The 24,674-nt window shown below is 47.4% G+C and overlaps 1 protein-coding gene across 6 annotated transcripts in view; it reads right to left on the bottom strand.

Annotated features, from left to right (window-relative positions):
* The window catches only part of TSC2 (TSC complex subunit 2), a 46,362-nt gene that overhangs the window by 14,536 nt on the left and 7,152 nt on the right, over positions 1 to 24,674 (bottom strand). For 4 of the 6 annotated variants that reach the window (XM_079952734.1, XM_079952732.1, XM_079952737.1 and 1 more), the window contains 23 exons: positions 24,097 to 24,170; positions 23,112 to 23,238; positions 21,660 to 21,803; positions 20,553 to 20,690; positions 20,048 to 20,151; positions 19,828 to 19,909; positions 18,919 to 19,074; positions 17,643 to 17,759; positions 17,409 to 17,531; positions 16,324 to 16,430; positions 15,656 to 15,794; positions 14,544 to 14,666; positions 14,132 to 14,266; positions 13,371 to 13,560; positions 12,195 to 12,288; positions 11,310 to 11,412; positions 9,846 to 9,940; positions 7,019 to 7,150; positions 5,472 to 5,636; positions 4,681 to 4,833; positions 3,867 to 3,976; positions 2,103 to 2,318; positions 32 to 247 (listed from right to left, as the gene is read on the bottom strand). In XM_079952734.1, coding sequence (XP_079808860.1) covers positions 32 to 247; positions 2,103 to 2,318; positions 3,867 to 3,976; positions 4,681 to 4,833; positions 5,472 to 5,636; positions 7,019 to 7,150; positions 9,846 to 9,940; positions 11,310 to 11,412; positions 12,195 to 12,288; positions 13,371 to 13,560; positions 14,132 to 14,266; positions 14,544 to 14,666; positions 15,656 to 15,794; positions 16,324 to 16,430; positions 17,409 to 17,531; positions 17,643 to 17,759; positions 18,919 to 19,074; positions 19,828 to 19,909; positions 20,048 to 20,151; positions 20,553 to 20,690; positions 21,660 to 21,803; positions 23,112 to 23,238; positions 24,097 to 24,170 — 3,043 coding nt within the window. The remainder of the gene's footprint in view (positions 1 to 31; positions 248 to 2,102; positions 2,319 to 3,866; positions 3,977 to 4,680; positions 4,834 to 5,471; positions 5,637 to 7,018; positions 7,151 to 9,845; positions 9,941 to 11,309; positions 11,413 to 12,194; positions 12,289 to 13,370; positions 13,561 to 14,131; positions 14,267 to 14,543; positions 14,667 to 15,655; positions 15,795 to 16,323; positions 16,431 to 17,408; positions 17,532 to 17,642; positions 17,760 to 18,918; positions 19,075 to 19,827; positions 19,910 to 20,047; positions 20,152 to 20,552; positions 20,691 to 21,659; positions 21,804 to 23,111; positions 23,239 to 24,096; positions 24,171 to 24,674) is intronic. The other 2 variants (XM_079952733.1, XM_079952735.1) reach the window with 2 other exon arrangements.

The raw sequence follows: 24,674 nt of genomic DNA on the forward strand, positions 1-24,674 counted from the left end.
CTCTCCTGGGCCAGCCACTGAGCTGCCTCACCTGTGTTTGAGCGCTGCAGGAAGTACGGCTTGGCAGTCCCCGTTGGCAAGGTGGAGGAAGGGACCGAGAGGGACTTGTACAGGGTGGGGTCGCGGTGCTCCTTGAAGCGCTCGGCCGCCATGAGAGCGTTGGAGAGCTCCTGCAGGGGCATGCTGTTGATATCCGAGGAAAACGGGCTCAGGGAGTTCTCCAGGCTCATCAGCCAGCTCGTGTTACCTGGAGTGGTGGGAAGGTGAAGATGCAGAACAAAGCTGAACATGCCACTGAGAAGCCATCCTTTGCACAGCTTTGCCTGGAGAGGGGGGAATCTTCCCCATTAAAAATAAAATAAAATCCCATCCCCGTTAATGACCCCAGTCTTGTTTCCCTCTTTCGTAAATGTCCTGCAGGGGATTCAGGGTCTCATTCCAGGTTGAACACATCTCAAACATCCAGCACTGGCCTCCTAGGTGAATGGAGAGCTCTGCCTAGAAGACACTGGGGCTGTGCACCAGATTCAAATACAGTGGTATCTCGGGTTAAGTACTTAATTCGTTCCGGAGGTCTGTTCTTAATCTGAAACTGTTCTTAACCTGAAGCACCACTTTAGCTAATGGGGCCGCCTGCTGCTGCTGCACAGCCAGAGCACAATTTCTGTTCTCATCCTGAAGCAAAGTTCTTAACCTGAGGTACTATTTCTGGGTTAGTGGAGTCTGTAACCTGAAGCGTATGTAACCTGAAGTGTATGTAACATGAGGTACCAGTGTAATGCCTGGACCCAAACTGGGCTGACCCAGGCTTTGCCCCAATGAGGCCAAGAGAGCTCCGGATCGCCTGGGGGGTGAGGGGAGGCAGGCAGCATCTGCAGGATCTGCTTCACCCAGCCTGCAGGAAAGGGGCTGGTGATTCCAGCAGGATTGACCTTTCCACTGATCAACACGTTCCCTTCCCAACAGCATGTTTAAAACCTTAATTAAATGCTAGGGCTGACCGCCCCCACCCCAAATCAATTCAGGCCCCTGGTCCAGGTTGGTCCTAGACTGTCCAGAGTCAGATCAGGGCTGATTCAGAGTCCCAGACTGGATTGAGGGTGCCATGCACAGCCCTAAAAGAATCACATAAAAACACAAGAAGCTGCCTTTTGCCAGGTCAGCCTGTGGGCACCCCTCCTGCTCGGTGCTGTGGCTTTTCTGTCACTTGCTTCTGATCAGAGAATGCTGGGGATGAAATCTGGAGCTGTTTGCATGCCTGGCACGTACTCTACCACTGAACTCCAGCCCCAGCCCCTCGTGCCACACTTCCCTGCAGCTACATATAGAGCGGGGGGGAAACAGATAACAATGGGCAAGTTGCTTTTCACAGGACTTTGTGCACCGTAACTGAGCTTCATGTTGGGGAATACCTGGTAACTTTTCATGGAACGCTGGAGGTCCCCTACACCAGAGCCACAAGGCATGATAAGAAGTGCTCTCTCCAAGTGCTAATTGCTTTTTAGCATTACAACAAAACACTTCACACCAGGCTGATGGAACATCATTGCTTGTCCATGTCACAACATAAACAAGGGGCTGCAACTAGGACACATTCCTGAAAAACTCCTATAATAACAAACAGTGTTACATCATTCCTATGATTCTAGGATAAGGCACTGATTAAGCCGCGGGTGGTGCTGTGGGTTAAACCACAGAGCCTGGGACTTGCTGATCAGAAGGTCGGCGGTTTGAATCCCCGTGATGGGGTGAGCTCCCGTTGCTCGGTCCCTGCTCCTGCCAACCTAGCAGTTCGAAAGCACGTCAAAGTGCAAGTAGATAAATAGGTACTGCTCCGGCGGGAAGGTAAACTGCATTTCTGTGTGCTGCTCTGGTTCGCCAGAAGTGGCTTAGTCATGCTGGCCACATGACCCGGAAACTGTACACCGGCTCCCTTGGGAAATGAAGCGAGATGAGCGCCACCACCCCAGAGTCGGCCACGACTGGACCTAATGGTCATGGGTCACTTTACCTAAGCCCTTTACACTCAGCAACATGGAAACATGTGCACCAACACATGCCATTTTACATATTTGTGAAGGCATACATTTCACCTGGCCTACCTGTCGGTCTCCGCACCAGTATCTCCGCCCAGCCCTGTGTTAGCAGGGGGACGTACGCAGCCAAGTTGGCCTTTTCCTTCTGTAGAGGCCCAGGAGCAGCCTTTTCCGCTCGAGCAGCAGTAGGAGCAGGAGAGCTCTGAAATCCTTGGGGCATCGGGGTGGCTGGGAAATGGGAGGTGGAGGTGTCTAATGCCCCAACCCGCAAGGCATGGCCACCTGGATGGCAAAAGGGCATTCGGAGGAAGCAGAGAGGTTAGGAGGCTTTTGCAGAAGGGCTGCATATTGGTTCAAAGATGATACAAAAAACATAGGCAGCTACTGAGAAGAAACGGAGTTGAACTGTGTGTGCTTAGGAATATAAGAAGCGCCTGCTGGATGAGGCCAGTGGCCCATCTAGTGCAGCCTCCTGTACTCACAGTGCCCAAACAAAAGCCTACAAGGGAGATATGAACACAAGAGTGCCCTCCCCTCCTGGGGCTTCCAGTGACTGTTAATCCCACTCTAGGACTGTATTGATCTAGTATTATCTAGTATTGATCTAGCAGTGCAAAGATCCTCTGCCTGGGGGATCCTCTCATATCCAAAGCTATTATTATCAGGGCAAGCAATCACCAGTGTGAATCAGAAGGCAGAGACAGACCCTAAAGTAGTTCAGGTGATGTATTTTATTGGGAAGGGGGGGGGGAATCTTCTGCACACCTGTGAATTCTCCTTAACACATACAGGCAGCTGTATGGAGATTGTGGTGGGCTCCACTGAGGTCAGAATGCGTCTCCTGCTGGTAGAGGCTAAACTAAGAGGCACCTCTCCCAAACCAGTTTCTATTGACTAAGCGCTGAGAACCTAAGAAGAGCCGGCTGAGTCACGCCCATGGCCCAGCATCGCGTTCTCACAGTGACCAACCAGATTCCCGTGGGAAACCTGCAAGCAGGATTCAAGCACAAGAAAATGACATCAAGCCCCTGGTCCATTAGGCCCCGAGTAACCAGGCCAAGCCTGGGCCACTGTCTAACAAACAAGGAGAAAAGGAATTCACAGAGAAGCCCCAGAAACTGGAAACAAGTAGGTAGGACTAAGAAGTTGCTTATAAGGACAGAACTCCAGTTATTCTAGGAGGGAGAACTGCTGGACTGAACAGTCACAATAAGCCAAGCTTTGCTAACCAGGTGCCCTTCAGATGTTTGGGACTACGACTCCCATCAGCCCCTCCCCCCAGTCAGCACCATTTTAGAATGCAACTCCTACCACCATTTTAGAAAACAACTCCTACCAGCTCCAGCCTGCAAGTGCTGGATAATCAGCTGAAGGCTATGGATGCATTTACCAGGGATCAGCAGGTCAATATTCCATGGCACCTTTTTCTATATTGCTGCACACTGCTCTGGAATACAGTGTGTGAATTGGGGGCATATGCATATCCTTCAGAGCACCATCAATTTAGCTTCTACAATCAGGAAGCCAACCAGCTGCCACTGAAATACTGGCGCATTATCCCTCTAGGAATCACAAGTGAGGAAAATGTATCTGCTGCTTGCTGGCTTCCCACTGGTGCATTTGGCTGGCCACTGTGAGAACAGGATGCTGGGATAGATGGGTCCCTTTGGACCTGATTCAACAGGCTGCTCCTCTTATGTTCTCAAACCCCGTTTGTCTCAGAAGTATCTACTCTGCAGTAGCTAGGCCTGATCCTGAACAATATAAGCAAGCCTTATGGCTCTAAACACCTGAATCTTCCATACAGAGAAATCAGGGGAGGCTCCTTACCGGACATCGACCTAACACGGTTGCGGGTTCGAACCACTTGTGGGCCAGCCTGGGACTCAAGCTTGGCTGGAGCTTCTTTGGTCTGCCTCACTTGCAAGGTGTGGTCTGAGCTAGGAATCCAAAGCAGGAATGTCGTCAGTCCGCAAAGGAATTAATTTGTCTCCGCTGGTAGATCTTGTGGGGAGGGGCCATGGTTCAGTGGCAGAACACCTGCTCTGCAAGCAGAAGGCCCAGTAGGCGTACCACCATCTCCAGTTAAGGGGACCAGGAGACTGGGAAAGACCCTCCAGCGCTGCTATCAACTGGGGTAGATGGGGAAGGGCCACAGCACAAAAGGATGAGCACCTGCCTTCCATGCAGAAGGTCCCAAGCTCCAGCCCCTGTATCTCCAGGTAGGGCTGAGAATGCCTCCTGCCTGAAACCCTGGAGAGCCCCTGCCAATCAGTGTAGACAGTACTGAGCTAGATGGACCAATGGTCTGACTCAGTAAAAGGCAGCTTCCTCTCTTCCTGTGTAAAGCAGCATAAGGGAGCATCCTCTTGTGGCAGAAGGCGGAGAAGGGTGAGCAAGTGGCCTCCCAGCACCAGACAGATTTTGAGGCCAGGCTCTTTGTGCAAAAGGGCCCTTTCCTCCCCTTTCCACACCCACCCCTAGTCAAAATTAAAAACTCTGTGACAGCACCCCACGATAGTTATTTGCCCCATCTTCCCTACCCTCAACCCCTGGAGTTTTAAGAGTGCCCAGAGTCATTTCCCCAGTCTCCTTTGCTTTATTATTATTTTTAAAAGGGAGTGAGAGGTGCATCAGGGCTTACCTTGCCTCTGTGCTGTTCGGTGTCTCTGACAAGTCAAGGCCCAGGAGAGACCTGGTTCCCGTCCCGACACTTGTTGTGATTGTCACCAGCTTGTTGCCCACCAGCCACGTCTTGGTCCTCCCTCCAGCGAGGAGAAACTCTCCCACCGGAGACCTGGAAGCATTGGGAAGACATGGACAATGAATTAAAGCAGCTGCTACAACTCCCATCAGCTCCAGCATCATACGGCAGTGCTGGCAGGGGCTCCTGGGAGCTGTAGTCCAACAAAACATCTGACAGGCATCAGGCCAAGGAAGGATGAAATGAAGGAACTGAAGAACCACCTTGATGAATCCGGCCAAAGGTCCATCAGGTAAAAGCATTCCCTGCCCACAAAATAGGACATTCCCCACCACCGGGGAAACATTCCTTCTGATCATGGGGACTCCACATAGCTATCATGGCAAATAAGACCAATTCACTGGTTCCCACATCCAGTACTTTTAAGGCCATCTAAGCCAGGGTTAGCCAACATGGTGCCCTCTAGATGGACTACAAATCCCATCTTTCCTGGCGACTGACCACACTGGCTGGGGCCTATTGGGAGATAGTCCAAAGCAGCACCAGGATGCAGAAAGGTGACGAAGATCCAGTTCATACTTCATTATAAGGGGCATAATATTTCACGATAAGGAAAGGGCGTATCACATTTTGAGAAGCAAATAAGGAGCCATAGCAGTTGGCATATAAAACCAACAATAGCCATCCCTGAAAAAGGGCTGGGGACTCGGGCTTCGAGTAAGAACTGAAACCTTTTGGGCACAGCTGTGAAGTTTGAGAAGACGTATCGAGCCATCATGTCAAGACAGGTCTCCGTCAGTTCCAAGTGGAGATTTTTCAGGCTGTCGTCCGCTTGAGCCATAGAGTTCTCGTCAGCAGATCCCAGGCTGGAACTGGTGATGGAGGTCTGCAGCCGGCTGGAAAAAGATGGGTTGGATGTTTGCCAAAGCACAATGGACAAGGAAAACCAGTTGTCTCACAATCTCTACAGCATGCAGCAAGCTGGGAGGCAGGGGGGAGGGACACACATATACAAGCTTAGCAGTTTTTTATGGATATCAAACTTTGGAATGTGGCTCCACGAAGGAGTGACCTGAAATATGGGATCATGAGAGCCTATGTGTCTTCTTAAAATCTAGAAGGGAAAGTAACTAAAGAGGGGCTATTTCATCTGCTTGGAGTAGGCTTGCCTGACCCCTCAATTGCTGGGGGGGGGGTGGTTGTAGCTGTATGGTGTCTGTGGCAACAGGACCTACTAGCAGGTCACTTATCAGGCTAGGTAGTCACAGACTTGGATTCCTTTTCGAAGCAGCCCTCCAAGAGACACAGTTGCTGACTATGGGGGCTTAAGAGCTCGTTAAGGCTGTGATTCTAATCCTGCAAATTTTGGAGTAAGCCCTGCTTCATTCAGTAGGACTTACTTCTGAGTAGGCATGGTTAGGATTGTGCCAGGTCATTACTGTTATAGACTGACATTCCTTTTTATACTTTCTATGAATCTAAGCATGGGATAGCAGGAGGACTAAAGAAATCAGAAGCCCCCAAAGTGAAGGGTACCTGAAAAACAAGGAGCCCCTTGTGGCACCTCAAAGACTAAAAAATATATGATGGCAAAAGACTTCATGGACTCAAGGTCACGTCATTAAGACACAGCATTCCGTGGCTTGAGTCCATGAAAGCTATTATAGCATAATAAATTTGTCCATCTTTAAAAGGTGTCACAAGACACTTTTGTCATTTTTGCTACAGGAGACAAAACCAAGGGCTATCCCTCTAAAAATTTAAGCAACACATTGTGTTGTACAAAATAACGGGACAGCACAGAACAGATCTGATCACCAGCTTATCAAAACTTTATACCAAGTGGTCTCTTGTGCCACATGGTAAAGTTACCTTCTATTCCATCCCACGGCTAAATAGTCTTGTGACAGCTGCACTATAAAATGCAGCACTTTTAATTAATTTTTTTTAATTCAAGAAATTGCCTTTGGAACAACCACCATTTGGGGGGAAAGGTCAAGCCCAGCCAAAACCAGCTGTCCCCTCTCACATCTTTATCAATGGGAGTCTCGCAATTAAACCAACATTTGCAGCAGCGTTAAATTGTGTGTCCTTTTCAACCTTAAAACAGGCAAACAGAAGAAAGCACTTGCATAGCAAACCTTGTTGGGTAGGGCTCAGTTCTAAGGAAATCATGCAAGAACCCCAGCATGCAAATCCCCTCTGTTCCATCTGCCACCCTCCCCATCATAGCAAATAATGTGGCCGCGAGCCCAGGTGGCTCTCCAAGAATCACTACCTGTGGGCTGCATGATCAGAGACACTGATGCTGCGGGACCGGAAGGCATCGACACCAGAGGGTTCTTTCAGCTCTTTCACTGGAGGAGAATTATTCAAGCTTTGCCTGGCATTTTTGGCTATCTTAAAGCTACTAGGGGTGAAGAACAGGCAGCGGCACCACCACCAAGACCCCACGTAAAGGAGGTGTGATTTTGCACAGGAGGAAAATCAGTGGAAGGATGGAGGTTGGAAGGCCACAAAAGTCCCGGAAGGTGATGTAAAAATAAAAACAAAAAAACAGGATGCCAAAAAAAGGAGGGAGGGGGGAATTAAACACAATAAGCAAAACTCAAAAAGCATAAACAAACATTTCAAAAATGAAAAAAGACAACAGAAAGACAGCCAACATCTCCCCCATTCTACCCCAGATTGATAAATGTTACAAAATAAAAGTGGCAATTGGAATACTATGGAGCCCTGAGCAAAAATAATAAAAGTGAGCCTGTACAGTGGGTAGGGAATGTGCAATATGGACCAAGACGTGGCTGCAATATGCGTTAGCTTAGAGGCACAGTTCACAAAACCCAAACCCAATTAAATGACAAGACAGAAGACTATGGAATCATCAGCCCCAACATCAAGGTCTAAAGCAGATTCCTGGGGTGAGGGCAGCATAAAGCGCAAGTGGCAACGGCTTCTGTTATTTTTCCTTCTGTGAAGTGTCTCCAGCAAAACAAAATGTACCTATGGAGTGAGCAAGTTCCCTCAGGGCAATGCCTGGCTACATTTATGCTGCTGCATCTCACTGCAACATTATCACTAAGGTTTGAGGATGAAACCGCTGCCTGAATGACTCAAAAAAATAGGTAACATAGGGAGGGTGTATCTCCTGCTCAAAGAACACCCAGGGCATATGTTTGCGTACCCAGAAAACGAAAAGGAGCTCCAAGAGGTTCCTGGTTTTACAGAGCAGCACACACACCTGGGGTTTCTTGTGGGTTTTCTGACCAGGAAGCAAATCACACACAAACCATTTGCATCCAACCAAAGGTGCCTTTTAGGGTTGACTGACACTCCTGCTACTTTTTAACTACAACTCGTGGCTACTGCCACTCTGAGAATAATGGCAGTGGGTGTTTTGAAAGCACCTCTTGCAGAACAACTTTTCAACTCAACAGTATCCCAACTTAGTAAAATCAAAAATGCCGAGGCAAGGAAGTGGCGATGGGAGCCACAACTCAAAAGGAAAATGATGGACACCAAAAGGCTGGCTAGAGAAGTGGAGAGTCTCGTTTGTAACTCCGAGGTCAAGAATTTCACCAGCCGTGCTTTAATTTGCAGGCACAAAACAATTCCCAGGGCAGCAGTGAAATGAAAGGTAGGCCATGCGCCTTTGGAACTTCATGGGCCTAGCTGGAAAACTCTCTGCCTAAGAAGCTTGAGGGTATCATTGTTGAGGTGGTGAAGGGGAGACACGCTTCATGGGCAGGCAGTGATCTGAACCTGGGTCACCCAGACTCAAAAGGCACTTCGAGCACCACATTGTTTTCCATGTGGCCCCTCCAGACTTCCTTTTTATTGTGCCTTCATGATGGTTTGTGCTCACAATGGTATCAGGGCTGTTGTGCACAATCCCACTTACATAGAACTTTGCATCTGTAGAAGTTTTTGGGGGACATCCTGCTCTGTTTCCAGTTTGGTGCATATCCCAAAACTTCCTACTGAAATCCTGTAGCTTTTCATATCACAAATGTTCCAATTTATTTTTCGCTGCGCTACAGTGTGAGGGTACCCCCTCGTAATGTTGGGAGAAACGCTGCAGAACAACTACCGGTAATAAACGGGAAGGACGTGTGGACAGACCCAGCACTAATGCAGTAATGTTGTATCCATGACATGAAGACCAAAAAGACACCACCAGTATGGACTAATGATGCAGCCAGGTCAGGAGACTGCAATGGCAATTGCTATGGAATACACCAGTACCACTAGCAAGTTCTGAACACAAGAACATCAGAAAAGCCCTGCTGAATTGGCCCAAAGGTGGCCCTTCTAGTCCAGCAACCAGTTCTCACAGCAGCCAGCTAGATGCTCCAACGGGAAGCCAATAAGCAGGACGTGACTGCAGTTGGTTGTGATTCCCAACCAGTGACATTCAGGGTCAAACCAACTCTGAATCCCTAACCCAAAGACTGCTGCATGGACAGTGAATGCAGGGCTAGGATTGCTTTTCCCAGATGCAAAGTCAGCCAAAGCAGAAACGCTACCCACAGTTTTTTCAAAAACCCACTGAAAGCAGCTTCAATGCTTTCAATTGACCATGGTTCTCTCTGAACAAATCATAATGCTTTTGCAGAGTTTTTCCTCTCTCTCCAGATTGGGGGTGAAGAAGCTTCTAGTCTGGTGCTGAAAAGCTTACAAAATGTTCCAGTGTAACCACCAGCTAAATGGGCTGCAACCTGATCATTACAGCAGGGGTAGGGAACGTCCAGCTACTGTTGAACGACAAGACCCATCATCCCTGACACTTGGCTATGCTGGCAGAGGGTGATAGGAGTTGGAGTCCAATGACAGTCGGAGGGCTAGAGGTCTTCCAGCCCTGCATTGCAGGATGAGAGGAGGCAAAATACTTCAAACTGGACTGAGCAGTCTGGGTCGAGGTGGGACAGCTTTCAGCTGCAAGGGCATGGACCATCATCAGAACAAAATCAGGTAGCTTCATTGGCATAAAACCTGACCCATCAGAAAAGTTGTAGCAGCCCCCAGAAGGCAACAAATCGGTGTTTTTTAACAAAGAGCACTTCAAAGTGCTGTAAAAAGAAGTGGACCTTCGGGGAACAACCTACCTCTTCGGTCTCTCATTCAAGCTGGTGCTACGAGCCCGGAAGCTGTCTTTCTCTGGTGTGTCATCAAAGGAGAGGAGGACATTTGATCGCAAACCCTGTCATAAAGAGAATACGAAGAAGAGTTGAAAGTTGCTATTATTATTATATTTACATTCATATCCTGCCTTTTCCCCAGAGAAGGACTCAAGACAGCTTACACAAATTAAAACAAAATACAGTGGTACCTCGGGTTACCAACACTTCGGGTTACAAACACTTCGGGTTACAAACTCTGCTAACCCAAAAGTAGTTGCTCCGGGTTGCAAATTTTGCCACAGGATGAGAATGGAAATTGCTCACCAGCGGTGCATCAGCAGCGGGAGGCCCTATGAGCGAAAGTGCGCCTCAGGTTAAGAATGGTTTAGGGTTAAGAACGGACCTCCAGAACGAATTAAGTTCGTAACCCGAGGTACCACTGTACAAAAAGCTAAAAACATATAAAAGAAAAACCGTAAAAAAAAAAAATTCAACTGTAATGGAGTTAAAACAATATAAAATACAAATCTATTAGAATACAGGTAATAAAAGCAATGAAAACAGCACAATTAAAAACAGTTTCCTTAAAAACCAGCCAGTTCTTGAACGCCTGTCAGAATTGGACAGTCTTCCCCTGCCAGCGGAAGGACAAGGAGAAAGCCAGTCTGGCTTCTCTAGGAAGAGAGTTCCAAAATCCAGGAGCAACTACCAAGAAGGCCCTCTCCCTTTTCCCCCACCAAACTGGGCCTGTGAGGATGGCAAGACTGAGATCTTTGAGTCCAGGAATGGAGAAGCTGTGGTCCTCTGGATGTTGCTGGACTCCAACTCTCATCATCCCTGATCACTGGTCATGCTGGGGCTGCTGGGGGATGGGAATCCAGCAACATCCAGAAGGCAGCAGGTTCCCTTTCCCTGGCTCAGTCTCTGTCCCCAAGCAAATTCCTTCAAGCTTTAATCCCTGTTTGCCTTCTGCTAAGATGTTTGGTTGGAGCTATACAATGACCCGGTTCACACATAATGCTAAACCAAACTGTGCGAAAGCACAAGCTCAAGAGTTCCTGGAGAAGGAGGAGGAAACTGCACTCCCCTGCTTCCAGGTCCTCCTGCTAATATACTGCTATGAGTCAAGCCATGGTTTGGCTGAGTACACCACCCAAACCTGAACCTGTAGTTTGCTTCCTCCAGGCAAACCACAAACTGTAAAGCTCAAGAACAAAATTTAGTGTGGATCAGCCCACTGGGAATCTACGCCACATTGAAAAACCACCCCAAAAACATAGTCCTGTGGTGGAACAGGGCAAGAAGTTTCCCCCTCTGTTTTGTGGACTGCTCTGGAGGTGGAGCTCACCACAGAGCGGCAGTGTCCGTCATGGTCCCATCCTGTTCCCTGACTCCTGTCCGGCATGTCAGCTCTTCCCCTGTGCTTCTCAGACACAGCAACCAGCTTACCTTGGTAATAAAGGGGACAAAGTCTTTCCGAAAGGGAAGGCGGCACTTGATAAACCACATGGCTATGACGTGATGCGCCAGGCATACAATGTACTGGTTAAACCTGGAAGGCATTCAAGGGGAATGATAATGTTATGGCAAGATGCAATGCTTAAAATAGTATATACAGTGGTGCCTCGCAAGACGAAATTAATCCGTTCCGCGAGTCTCTTCGTCTTGCGAAGCACGGCTATTAGCGGCTTAGCGGCTTAGTAGCTATTAACGGCTTAGCGGCTTAGCAGCTTAGCGGCTATTAACGGCTTAGAGGCTTTAAGAAAAAGGAAACAAACTCGCAAGAACTCGCAAGACGTTTCGTCTTGCGAAGCAAGCCCATAGGGAAATTCGTCTTGCGAAGCACCTCAAAAAACGGAAAACTCTTTCGTCTAGCAAGTTTTTCGTCTTGCGAGGCATTCGTCTTGCGGGGCACCACTGTACGTGAATTACTGTGCAACACGCCATTAGCATCACACTGTGATATTACTTATACTAGTTGGAAACTTAGAACATAAAAAAGGTTAAGGGGAATGTTTCTATTTAACAACAGGATTTAAAGTGTGCAATCATAGAAAGGCACCCAAACTCCCCACTGAAGGCTGAAAAATAAAATGTAAAGTGAAAGGCTGACAGACACACACCATTTGTTGTGCAGACTGGAGAAACAGAGAGGACAACAGTTATGACAGATGACATATGGGAGGGAGTTTTGCCTTGGTTATGGCTTATAGCAGCCTTTCCCAACCTGGTGGCCTCCAGTTGTTTTGGGACTACAACTCCCATCAGCCTCAGCCAGCACATCCCACAAAACACCCCCACCAAAACAACCACCACAACCCACCCACAACTTACTTGGAGGGGTTTGTGTAGGGCAAGGAGATGGCAAAGACGCTGGCGTACTGTTCAGCTGCAAAATTCCTGTAGAGGGCAGGCAGACGGGCCAATGCTGGGATTGGGAAAAGAGGACACAGTAAAAGAGCCTGGCTGCAGATGGGATGGCTAGCAGAAACCCACTTCACACAGGGAGCCACCTTGTTTACAAGGGGGCTGGTTTGGGCATGCCCAAACTGTTCCGTCACAGGTACAGGTTTCTCCAGCATGAATCACAGAGGTCACCACCATGTGCTTATGATCTGGCTGCCTCTCTGGAGCATGGGTGGAAACACCATCCTAGGGGCCAAATGCGGCCCTCCCTACCCAGCCCTTGTGACTCTCCCTGGAGCTTAGCTGTGCTGCTCTGCATCCCTCTTCAGATGCTTTGGCTTGGCTGGAATATGTCATTGGACTGTAATAAAGCCTCTTGCCCAGATGGAGGAGCAGTAGCTAGAGCATAACCTGCTGCACAAAAGATCAGTCACACCTGTTGCTCTGCCTACCCACCGCAGACATCTGGACCCCAGGAGGTTGCCGAGGAAAGAATGTGGCCATTGGGCTAAAAGAGCCCCTCTCCCCTGCTCCAGATCCAAAGAACACAATTAGCTCCATGGGCCACAGGGGGCTTCTGACTTGGCTTCCCCAAATCACCCACCATCCCTCTCACACTACATAGCAAGACGCATGCAGGATTTGGAAGGCTTTCTAAATCAGTTTTATGCTGTGGCACACCTGGGGGGGGGGATGGGAAGCTGCTGCTGTTCAAAAGGTCCCAGAATGAAACTTTGCGAATAAGAAGCTAAGAAGAGCCTTCTGGATCAGGCCAGTGGTTCATCTAGTCCAGCATCCTGTTCTCATAGTGGCCAACCAGATGCCTGTGAGAAACCCGCAAACAGGACCTGAGCACAAGAGCCCTCTGCCCTCCTGTGGCTTCCAGCAACTGGTATTCAGAAGTATTGCTCCCTCTGACCGTGGAGGCTGAGCAGACCTGTTATGGCTAGTAGCCATGCCTTATCATCCTCCACAGACTTGTCCAATCATCTTTTACAGCCATCCAATCTACCTACAGATTTTCAAAAATTGCACAGAGGGAAAGCAAAGGTCCCTTCCTCATCCACACGCTGAAAAGCGAGAATGGAATACGCATACACTTACTTGAAAGGAATTCCAGGAGGGGGATGGCCATCTTGGCCGTAGCTGAAATATGTGTCAGCTTGACTATCAGGACAGGCAGGGCCTTGATGATGATATCTGGCATCTCAACGCTGCAGATGGAAAGAGCCACGACACACTGGTTGGCGCAGCGAGAGTTCAAGCCATGCTCCAGGCAATACACCATCTCCCGCTGGTGAAGGCAAAGACACAAACAGAACATTACCAAGCACTCAGTTCAGATGCGTTTACAGGCACTTCGGTGCAGGGCTCTCTGGGTGTCCCTTTTAATTTAACAAAATTCACACATGACTATATGAACAAAATTCATAGCTTGATTGTAATAAAAGCTCCAAGTGGTTTGTCCCTGCCCCGTCCCCCCAAAAAACCAACACCTACATTAAAATGATTGTAAAAGCCAGTTAAAAGATATATAAACAGTAAACTAAAAAGAGATTATCACACTCGTTAACATTCTACATTGCTTGGATAGGTCTGCCTAAGCAAATATGTTTCAAGCAATAAGCAAGGACCACAGTGAAGGCACCTGCCTGGTGTCAACAGGCAGGGAGTTCCAGAGTACAGACACTGCCACACAAAAAGATTGATGACTTACAGGTCTTTTGTTTCTTGTTTAATAGCTAAATGCAAGTCAAGGAAAGCCAAGCTCAAGTTAAGCCATATTTATTTATTTGGCAGCAGTGTCATTCTCCTGGCTCACCCACTGAGCACGTCCCACTCAGTTCCTGTGCATGCAATAATACCTGCTTGCTTTTGTCCAGGTGATTATGGTAAAAGATCAAAGTAGTCAGCACTGGAACCACAGCCAAATGCAAATCGTTACGGGAGAAAGTTTCCGGGGTGCCCCGCAGGCGCTCGGTCATCTTTTTGTCTGTAAGCTGGCGGCACACACAAAAAGTCACTGCTACAGAATCCAAAGGGAGGCACCCACAGGTTACCCACTCCTGTTCTGCATTGTTGCAACCCACCCGAGGGCCTTAAAGTGAATGGTAGGCAAGATATTCAGCAAACGACAACAGGCTTCTCCACTGGAGAGCTCTTCCATGACACTAACACATGCCACAATTGTACGGCAACCATCAAAAGCTCCCTAATGCGGACCTTTGTTGCCCCAATTGGATGCTCAGATGGTGTCATAAAAAGGCACATTCTCACCATAGAGCAGAGGGCAGAAGACAGCTGGTCAATGTTGCAAGGGGATGTTAAGTAAAGCACTTTGTACTGCAGAGACTCCGGTAACTTGTTCAGAACCAGCTTCAGCACCTTCCAGTCTGTCTCCTACAAATGAAAAAAAGGAAAGAGACACTCAGGGGAGCAGGGCAGTTCAAGGGTGGCATGGAAAGAACTGCAGCCCGGCTGCAAATCACACTCTTTGGGCAGATAGAATGCCAGGCTCCATCTCCAGGAAGCAGAGCTGCAACCATGCGGCTACATTAAGCAGCCTTTGCCAGAACGGTGCTCCCAATGTCTTGACCTAAAACTACCATCAGCCCCAGCCAGCCCAGACACATGACCTTGGGGTTGACTCGAGCATGGGCATGCTGGCTGCGGCTGATGGGAGTTGTAGGCCTAAACACTGGGAGGGAACCTGGCTGGTATAAAGTCAGCATTCATACAGTGGTGCCCCGCAAGACGAACGCCTCGCAAGACGGAAAACCCACTAGACAAAAGGGTTTTCCGTTTTGGAGGCGCTTCGCAAAACGAATTTCCCTATGGGCTTGCTTCGCAAAACGAAAATGTCTTGCGAGTTCCTGCGGGTTTTTCCCCCTTTTCCTAAGCCGCTAAGCCACTTATCAGCTGATCCGCTGATAAGCCGCTTAACAGCTGATTGCTAAAAGCCGCTAAACCGCTAATAGCACTAATCCGCTAAGCTGTCAATGGGCTTGCTTCGCAAGACGAAAAAACCGCTATACGAAGAGCCTCACGGAACGGATTAATTTCGTCTTCGAGGCACCACTGTATACCCATTCCTGATTGGCAACCAGACCCTTCCAGCAGGACCTATATTTTCAGTTCTCACTAAAAATGACTAGGTTTTATATGCAATGCTCCATATGCATTTCAGCATGATGTGCAATGTCTTTCGTAAGGCGCTACTCTCAAAATAAAATAGCATGCCAATAATGGGCAGGGGCAAAGAAGGCAGAGCCATGGATGGGTTATGGAGAGTCCCAAGGGCCAGAAAGAGAGCTGGAGGGCCACATCCAGTTCCCCATCCCTGATCTGCAGCTTGGGATCCAATTACCAGGTTTTGATTCATCACTCACTTGCTTCAAGCACTGGAGGAGGACTCCAAAGAAAACGGAGTAAGGTAAGTGGCCCATACGAATGCCCGTGCTCTGGGGAGGCACACTGGGGCTTCCCGAGGGAGGGGAGAGGGTGCCGGCAGGTTTCTTCTCTGGTTCCCTGTGACATAAGAAGGAGAAAAAATCAGCCTGCTGCCAGACCGTAGCATCTTGAAGTACAACCTTACAAAGAATCCATGTTCTAAGTGGCTTTATTTATCTTTAAAATATTTACATTCTACTTGTCCGTGCAAAGTGGATTAACAATGATAAAAACCCATTACAACAAACACACACACACACACACCATTACTACCAAAACCCTTTAAAAGAATGGAAACCCATTCAAATCTTCCAATCACATAATCTACTATCCTTAATCCAGTAAACAGGAGAAAGCTTACTCATGCGAAGGCCAATTGAAACAAATAAGTCTTTAAAGGCCTTTCAAAACCCCTGAAGTGTCACTGCCCAGTACAGACCTACTGGGATTTCCAAAGGCACAAGGGCCACCACTGCAGAGCTAGAGGCTGGGCCCACCAATTGAATTGAGATTTCAATTTCTGGGCAGCATGGTACAAGGGAGCCTCAGGTTAGAACATAGCAGAACTATTTTTGGGAAACAGTGGCTACAATCAGACAAAACCTACAAAAAATCGCAGAGGCAGTAGGGGCTGAATTTCATGAGCCCTTCTTTGGTAGCCAGGCCCAGTCGGTGGAGAGAGTCAGCCCGAAGTGAGAGCAAGAAGTCAAATACCTAAAAATAAGCAAGAGAAAAATAATTAGCCTAGCATTCCCCCACATGCTCCAAGGCAGGTTCAGAGATCTTCTCAATCCAATCCAAGCAGTCCTGCAATGTTTCTAAAAGATGGTTGCACTTCAAGCAGCAGGGAGTTCCACAGGAGCAGAAGAGCGACGGAAACATCAGCTCTGCAAGCCAAGGTAGTGAACTGGTAGTGCACGGGGCCTAACCATGGGGCCAAGCAAGACATTTGCCACGACTCACCAGACGCAATTTACCACCAGCAGGAGTGGTGAAATCCATAGCGGCAGCGAGACTTGCAAGGCTCTGTATGATATGCCGCTCCTCCCCTTTGCCCCTGCCACCAGGTCAAAGCATTCAAGAAAGAGGAAGGAGCACTTTGGACTGAACCATCCTCTCTGCCAAACCCAGCACAGCAATGTTAGGAAAAAATCAACTGAGCAGAATGTGCAGGGTATAGGAATTGCCTATTCCTCGCTTCCTGGGAGGAACTGCCCATCTCTGGGTGTCCTCCTCCATCAGACAGAAAAAAAATGTATTTATTGATAGGACATAAAGGAGAGAGTGCTATCCAAGACCTTTACAGGTAGGGGCTGAGGGGTATGATTATGCGACAGTTGGGGCAAAGCACACTCTGTTAAACACTGAGCATGGAATTAAGTTCTCAGAATAATTGAAAAAGGGAGGGGGGAGGAATTCAGCCCTTGCTTGAAAACCGCGTGGGTATTGCCTGCTCAAATCTTAGAAGCCAAAGGGAGGGAGGAAGTACAGTTGGTGAAGTGGGCTGGGGGAGATCTCTGTGCCCTGCATCACACCCATTGCTGCATCTCAGGACTTAACAAAATCAGAACAAACTTCTGGAAAGTTAGCAGCAATATCCCCTTGCCAGCACCATTTGGAGCCAGTTCTCTCCTCCTTGTCATCTTCCCTGCAAGTTTGGAAGTGGGACTGAGAGGCGCACACATTCCTCACCTGCAGCCGGATGCTGCTGGCGACTGGGAGGCTGTATCTGTGTTTATAGTGGAGCTGAATGTGGAGGATCAACATCTCATAGACGCGGATGGCGTGGCTGGGGGGGAAACTGTAGAGTTTTGTCTGAAAGGAGGAAAGCAAGATGTTGTCAAGAGGAAAGCCAGAATTTATTTATTTTTAAACTAAAAAGCCCAAGAGGAAACCACCCCGGGGCTCAACAACCTGGTCACTTACCTGGAAAATGACCAGAAGGCCCAGGACTGCTGTCTTCACATCTTCTAAAGAAGCAGAGTAAGACAGCAAGTCTCTTTCCTCTAGTTCAGTGGGAGGCAGCAGGGAATGGGAAGCAACCTTTACAGGGAGAGAGAGCATACACAAGCTTTGCAGAGGGCCAAGGCCCGCAATTACATAAGGATTGCAAAAAAAGTGCTAGGATGGCAAGAATAAATACCCCTGGCAACAGCAGAGCTACATAAAGTATACAAAGCAACAACACCCACATTCAGCCCATACATTTAAAGAACTACAATGCCACTTTCATGGCTTCCTGCAAAGGATCCTGGGAACTGTAGTTTGTTAATGGTGCTGAGAGCTCTTAGCAGACCTCTCTTCCTCTCCCGGAGCAACAATCCTCAAGTGGTTTAGCAATCAATCCATATTCACTGGGAACGATTGGGAATTGCAGCTCGTGGGGGTCTCTGAGTAACTCTCAGCACTCTTAACAAACTACAGCTCCCAGAATTCTTTGGGGGAAGTCAGGACTGTTGGGAGAAGTCAGGAAGTCAGCATCATAGAGCTTTAAATGTTGTGAATGAGGCCTGAATCTCTCTAGAAGAAGCAAAATGGTATCTTTGCCTGGACCAACAGGCTGTTTTGGAGGTTTTCCATGCTTGTGAATCTAAAAGGAGTTTCATATGTGAGTTTTTAGATCTGATAATCAGCTATTTTATAGCTGTTATGTCTCATCCACGAAAATAGGAGAGATTCCATTTTCATCAGACTTCACATGAATATGCTAACATGTGCTGCAGCATAGCCAAGCTTGGTTAGGTGGCTAGCTGTGTCCATAACACCCAGTGACATGCCATCTGGTTCTTCATTTTCAGAGATTTCAGTGGAGTTGCTACTTCAGGAAATCTTAATGCTTTAATATTTGTAGGTTTCATAACCAAGCCATTGTCCTGATGACTACGGAACACAGAAGAAACAAATAATTTGTTGATTGAAGGTTTCTACCCTGATCCAAAACAGAGCACCTGATGATGCCTATGCAAAATTAAATGGCAAAGCTCTTTAGATCATTACCCGAAACTGACACACTGCCATCCCCGCTGCAAAAACACACTCAGCTTTGCAAAACCAAACAGGATATTCAAACCAGCAAAGCTCCTCAAGTTCATAGTGCAAACCCCTCCCCAAAGCAAAATTTCTTCCCTTGTTTTTGACACTTCCTGAGAGCAGGCACAGCTCCTGCTGCCAAAGCCCAGAGCTGAGCTGACAGCTGCTTCACCTTCTCTATGATATCCAACAAGCTGTTGAAGTGGTGGGAGGTGCAGCCTTCTGCCAGGTCCACCAGCAGCTGGGTGGCCAGTTTGCGGACTTGGTGGTCTTTGTCTTCTTGGATGTGGGCCAGCTGGGAGAGGACCACCAGGTTAATCAACTCCTCCTGCAACAGGACAAGACTTTTGTGAGCTGGCTAAGACAGAGTGGTCTAATGAGGCTGGTAAAAGAAAGAGGTGGAACACTGATTTTGACAGCCGTGCTAATACTGTATTTGTAATTTACTGCTTCTATAAATGTATGGTGAATACGTTTTATGAAAAACCAGGGCAGAAATATTTTAAATGCACTAGAATGAAGATAAAATTGAGAAGGTGCAAGCCAGGAAGCTGGGGGAAGGTCCAGACAGCTCTTTAATTGAGGGTGTCAAAAAGTCAAATGAAGGAATGAATTTTATTTAATCCAAAACATAGTTCAACAACATGTAAGAAATAAGGAAATGAAAATATAAGGGAATGAAACATACAAAAAAATGTAAAAATTTAGGTCCTTGTATTCATGATCCATGGAAAGTATAATAATTATTGGTATTGGAGGGTAGTAACGTGTCATTTTTAAGGTTGGTTTTAGTTATTAGGATGTTGTCCTAGTGTGAGGAGGTATGCTATTCTCATTTGAAGCTGAAGAGCTACTAAGAATTTTAAATAGTGGCATATTTCACCGGATGAATTTGAACATAGTTGTCATCATGTGCATACATAATAGATATTTTTGTGGTTGAAAACTCATTTTTTTGTCCTCTGCTGCCATTTTGTTTTCCTATCTTGATAGAAGTTCAAGGAAGTGACCTTCTGCCAGACTTAAACATGTGTCTGACATCACCCAAAGAACATTTCTCAGAGTGAAAATGAAAACTCACCTCATAAATCTGCCTATTGACGCTCAAGACGAAAGAGAGAACATGCAGAACTTTGATGCGAATAGCACTCCGTGTCTCATTCCTGAGGAGGAAAAAGGGACAATGGTGTTTTCAAAAAGGAGGAGGAGCCCAAATCATCTGGGTTGTGACCAACATCCAGAGGATGGAAAGTCAGAGATATGAGGAGAGGAGCCACAGGTAAGAGCTGCAGGGTCCCTACCTGAAGAACCTCTCCATCAGCCCCTGCAGCTTCTGGATCCAGCTGTCCTTCGCGGGGTGGATGGACTGAGCTCGGTAGGTGATCAGGTTCAGAACAGAAGATTCCTTTTAAACAAAAGGAAAGGCAGGCCAGTACTTAAAAAAACATCCAAGTTCAACAAAGTAAGACTGTAAGCTGAGAATTACTCATATATAAAGGGTGATCTGTCAACACTGTTTATTGAATGGTAGCGGAAGTCCCATGCTCAGTGGCAGAGCATCTGCCTTGCATGCAGGAGGTCCTTGGAGGTCCAAGTAGGGCTGAGAATGGCCCTTGTCTAAAACCAGAGTGGCCCTGCTCACCTGCCCCCAAAAAATCCCCCCGAAGGGCAAACCAGTTCTGGATCCACCCCTCCCCATCCCTTGCATAAGATAAGATTTTAGTTCCCTGTGCCCCTCCGCTGAGTGCTCTTTAAGGAAGTCCTAAGGAAACAACAGGAAATTTCTCAAACATTGCCATGCCTTACAGGTCTCTGACTTGCACATTTCTCCACAAGCTCAAAGTAATGTTTCTTAGAGCCATGGAAGTCATTCTGGTCACATAGCTCCTCCACCGTGGTCAGCAAGTCATGGACAATGGATTTCAGCTCCGGGCTCTCCAAGGTCTGAAAGGAAGAAAACACAACTTGATTAGCCCTTGAGAATCTCAGTGCAGACACTTGCAGGCTAAATCAAGACAAAATAACTTTTATCACACTACATGTGCATCAATTAGGTTACCAATGCTGGAATATCTGTGTTATCAATGACTGTTTCTTGCCAATGGTTCCCTGTCCCACTACAAGTATTAATACAATCATCTCAGCCATGTCACCAATTGGCAACAATAAAAAGGGTGCCTATGTAACATGGATTTAAGCTCTAATGATCACATTCCATTATAATTCAACTTCCACCTTACAATTTTCTTCCCCATATATCTGCCAACTAAGATTTCACTTCATATATGTGATGAAGTGGGCTGAGTAGACAAAAGCTTACTCCATTTAAAACACTGTGATGTCTTTAAGGTGCCACGAGGCTCTGAATGTTTTAACTCGGAAGGAAGTGTCAGAGTCTCCTATGCCTCTATCCTTTATTGATGCTTGGAAGGACACAGAACAGGCAGGTGCAGGCTACAAATTAAAGAAAGTGAAACCCTTCTCTAATCCTACTCCAATAACTCTGCCATTTTGCACCCCTCCCCCCAGAATACTCTTTAAATTCTATTCCATGGTGTTAGAACAATGGGCATTGATTCTGTGAGACCTTATGGCTGCAGAGCCTGCTATTGAAAGGCTGGAAAAATAAGCACTCCACCTAGTCAGATGAGTGGCGTATAAATATCATTATCATCATCATCACCATCATCTGCTATTCAGCAGTCTGAAGATCTTACTGCCCTTTCTGCGCTTGAAAGTATAGCTTATCATCTTTGCTCTCATTTGGATTCCATTTGAACATAGGGACTTTCTATATTAATATGTTTAAGTCAGAATATTTGTATTCATAATGCCAGCTGGAAGTGGTTCTCTTTTTCTGTCACGTTTGCAAAAACAGTATTAAAAATAAAACAAAAGGGGCTTCCCATTTACCTGCAGCTGCTCGAGCAGCCGCTCGATGATATTCAGCAGGATGTCCCAAGTGACTGCCTGGAGGTCCTTCCCATATTTTTTTATCAACCTTGTGATGGAAAGGACTATTTCATAAGACACAATGGTATTCGGACTCGTCATGGCCTGGAAGGGGGAGAGAAAGCCCCAAGTAAGGAACTGACATACCGGGACCACCTGAATGACAGAGGGCCCATTTGCTGGTTCCACTGGGTTAGGACACTTCAAGAAGGAAGCGCCCAGAAAAGTATGTTAGGTGCCATACAACGGGAGTGGTCAGAAGGGAGATCAAGGTTTCCTGGAAGACCTCCCAAGTGATTCATAGAGCAGAAACTGTTTCCAACTCCCAACAATTATAACAGTAGCGACAACAAAAAGTATTTTCCCCCTTCTAGTCTACTGAAATCGGGAAAGCTTGGGTTCCCAGACTGTGCTCAGAGCACAGTCCCACACTTTGCAATTCTATGCCTGCCTTCCTAAACCATGATTTTGCACCTGGTTTTAGGTGGTGCTTATAGTGAAAAGATAGATTCCACTAGCCTGAAGGCCATGCAACCCTGCAATCCAAAACTAATAATGTATGTGGGAAAACTGCCAGAGAGACTTCAGGTGCACAAGGAAGATCAGAAAGTGCAGGCTGCTACTCAGGAGTAAAGAAAGGAACTTCTGAGCCCTGGCAAACTCACTATAAAGACAATTTGCAGCCAAAAACGAAAAGGCTGTAAGTGGTGCAACTGAACCACAGTGAATGGAAGTGTGGTCACAGATGAAACAGCAGGCTGTGACTGCAGGTATCTTTGGCTTTTTCCAACACCCCCCCCTCCCCCGTCCTTGCTGCTTGTGAAGCTTTGTTACAGCAAGAGAAATAGCAATCTTTTCAACCGTTATGGAGAGGGGCTTCAGCTCAATAGCCCATAGGTTCCCTCTGAATTCGCGTTCCCCAAAATTTGTTTATTGCAGTTTATCCTTTCTCTGAGGAGCATTGTACAGGGATCCTCTCACAACAACTCTATGAGGTAGGTTAGTCTAAGCCAGGGTAGGCAACCTAAGGCCCATAGGCCACAAGCGTCCCACGGGGCTTGTTTAACCGGCCCATGAGCTGCCCCCGAACCAAGCCACCCGCTCAGCGAATCCCCGCACGCTGCGCTAAACTGGCACAGCACGGCATGGGGACTCACTTCCACAGCACCGGAAATCGCGTCTGCACAGATGCAGACACCGGAAATCACGAGCGCACACACTTATGCACGCACACAATCTGGCCCACAGAGAAATCTCCGCTGGAGTGAACCAGTAAACCTTGCCGGCCCCTGGTCTAAGAGGCAGTAATAAGCCCAAGATCACCCAGCAAACTTCACACCTGAGCTAGGATTTTAATCTAAGCCTCCACCATCTATCACCCGCATGACCCTGGTTGGAAGGGCTCAGAATTACCTTCAGAAAGGAGGGGAGTACTGAAGTTGGCGAATTCCTGAGTGTCTGCAGCCTGTGTGCTCCCCACAAAGCCATGCCCACGAAAAACACAGCCCCTCTCAGCAGTGCGGCATCTACCATGTAGGTCCTGCAAACATGGGAATTTTGACCACGATTAGTGGGTCTCAGACTTGGGCTTCAGGGTCTTCCTTAAATCAGTACCAGTGAGAAAGGGGGAGGGAGGGGCCAGAGCCATCTTTCATTTTTTTTGCTCCTATCAGCACAAGTCCACTCCTCCCAACCTCCTTGCGGTGCACACCTGGCCCTATGGGGTCAGTGTCATCTGGATTTCTAAAACTTCCAACAGTGATGACGATATACAGGCAACTCCCCATTTACGCGCATTCAAGTCACACATGGCCGTGCGTCGCTGCAAACCTGCAAGTGCCATGAAATGAAGCAAAAACGGCCCTAAAAGAGAGAAGAAACAGCAAAAAGGGTGCAAAAACAGTGTCTAGCAATCCCATGAGCCTTTGCAAGTGCAAACTCAGGAGGCCTATGGAGAGTTTGAGCAAGGAGGTTTGGAGGGAGTGATTGTGGCGTTTGCAGACTTTTTCAATTGTGTTCCAAATATACACAATTTCACTTAAACGTGCGGTGCCTCAGATCATAACCCCTGTGTAAATGGGGAGTTGCCGGTAGTAGGTCTTGGGGGAAAAATATCAAGAGCTCATGCTCTTCTCTCTGTCTGGATAGCTGCTAAGACAGCCCTATCCAAGCCTTCCTCAATGAACCGCCACTGAGCAATGGTCTCACAAAGCAGTCCATGCAAAGCTTGCAAGTCCAGCTGCCTGCCCTAGGATGACAAGAGTGGGGTTAACCCCTGTACCCCTACAATCTTTTGGGCAGCATTAAAGCAGTTCTCTTGTACCAGCGTGGCACCCAACTTTGCGCTTGCTCCCGGCCCCAGGGAAAGCAGAGGTTTCAGCAGGTGGCACAGAAGTACCTGTCCTCCATGATCCGGCACATGTTGTAAATGGCACTGTGCCCCAAGTGAGTTCCTAACAGATTGCGCATGAGCTGAAGGACAAACAGAAGCATGTTGTTAAATGGAAGCAAACCCCTCGGAATTCTGTACACGCACATACATACATGCATGAACACACACATACACAAACGGACAAAAAGAAAAAAGAAATGCACAAAATTTATGCACTGAAAAAAATATAGAAAGTGCAAAGTCTGGTACAAAACCCTGCAGTAGAAATAAGGAATCTATACAAGATTTGCACAATTCTAGTTGCAAGATATTGAATCATCAAGTTTAACAGTTTGGAAAAGATAATGCAAGAATGATCTTGGTCAAAACGCCACCTTCAGTTTTTCAGTACAGTGAATGCATGCAGAAGCCTTGGGGGTAGCTGGACCTCCTGGGGGTGCACTAGATGTCCCTTGGTGCACCTTCCAACTATGCAATTCGGTGATTCTGTGTTTCTATAACTCAACAGTAGGCAGAAGTTTCTGATGCTAAGAACCGTTGATACAGTGGAATGGACTCCCTGAGAAGGTGGTGGACTCTCCTTC

The sequence above is a fragment of the Podarcis cretensis genome, assembly GCF_951804945.1.
Source record: "Podarcis cretensis genome assembly, chromosome: 14".
NCBI lineage: Eukaryota > Metazoa > Chordata > Lepidosauria > Squamata > Lacertidae > Podarcis > Podarcis cretensis.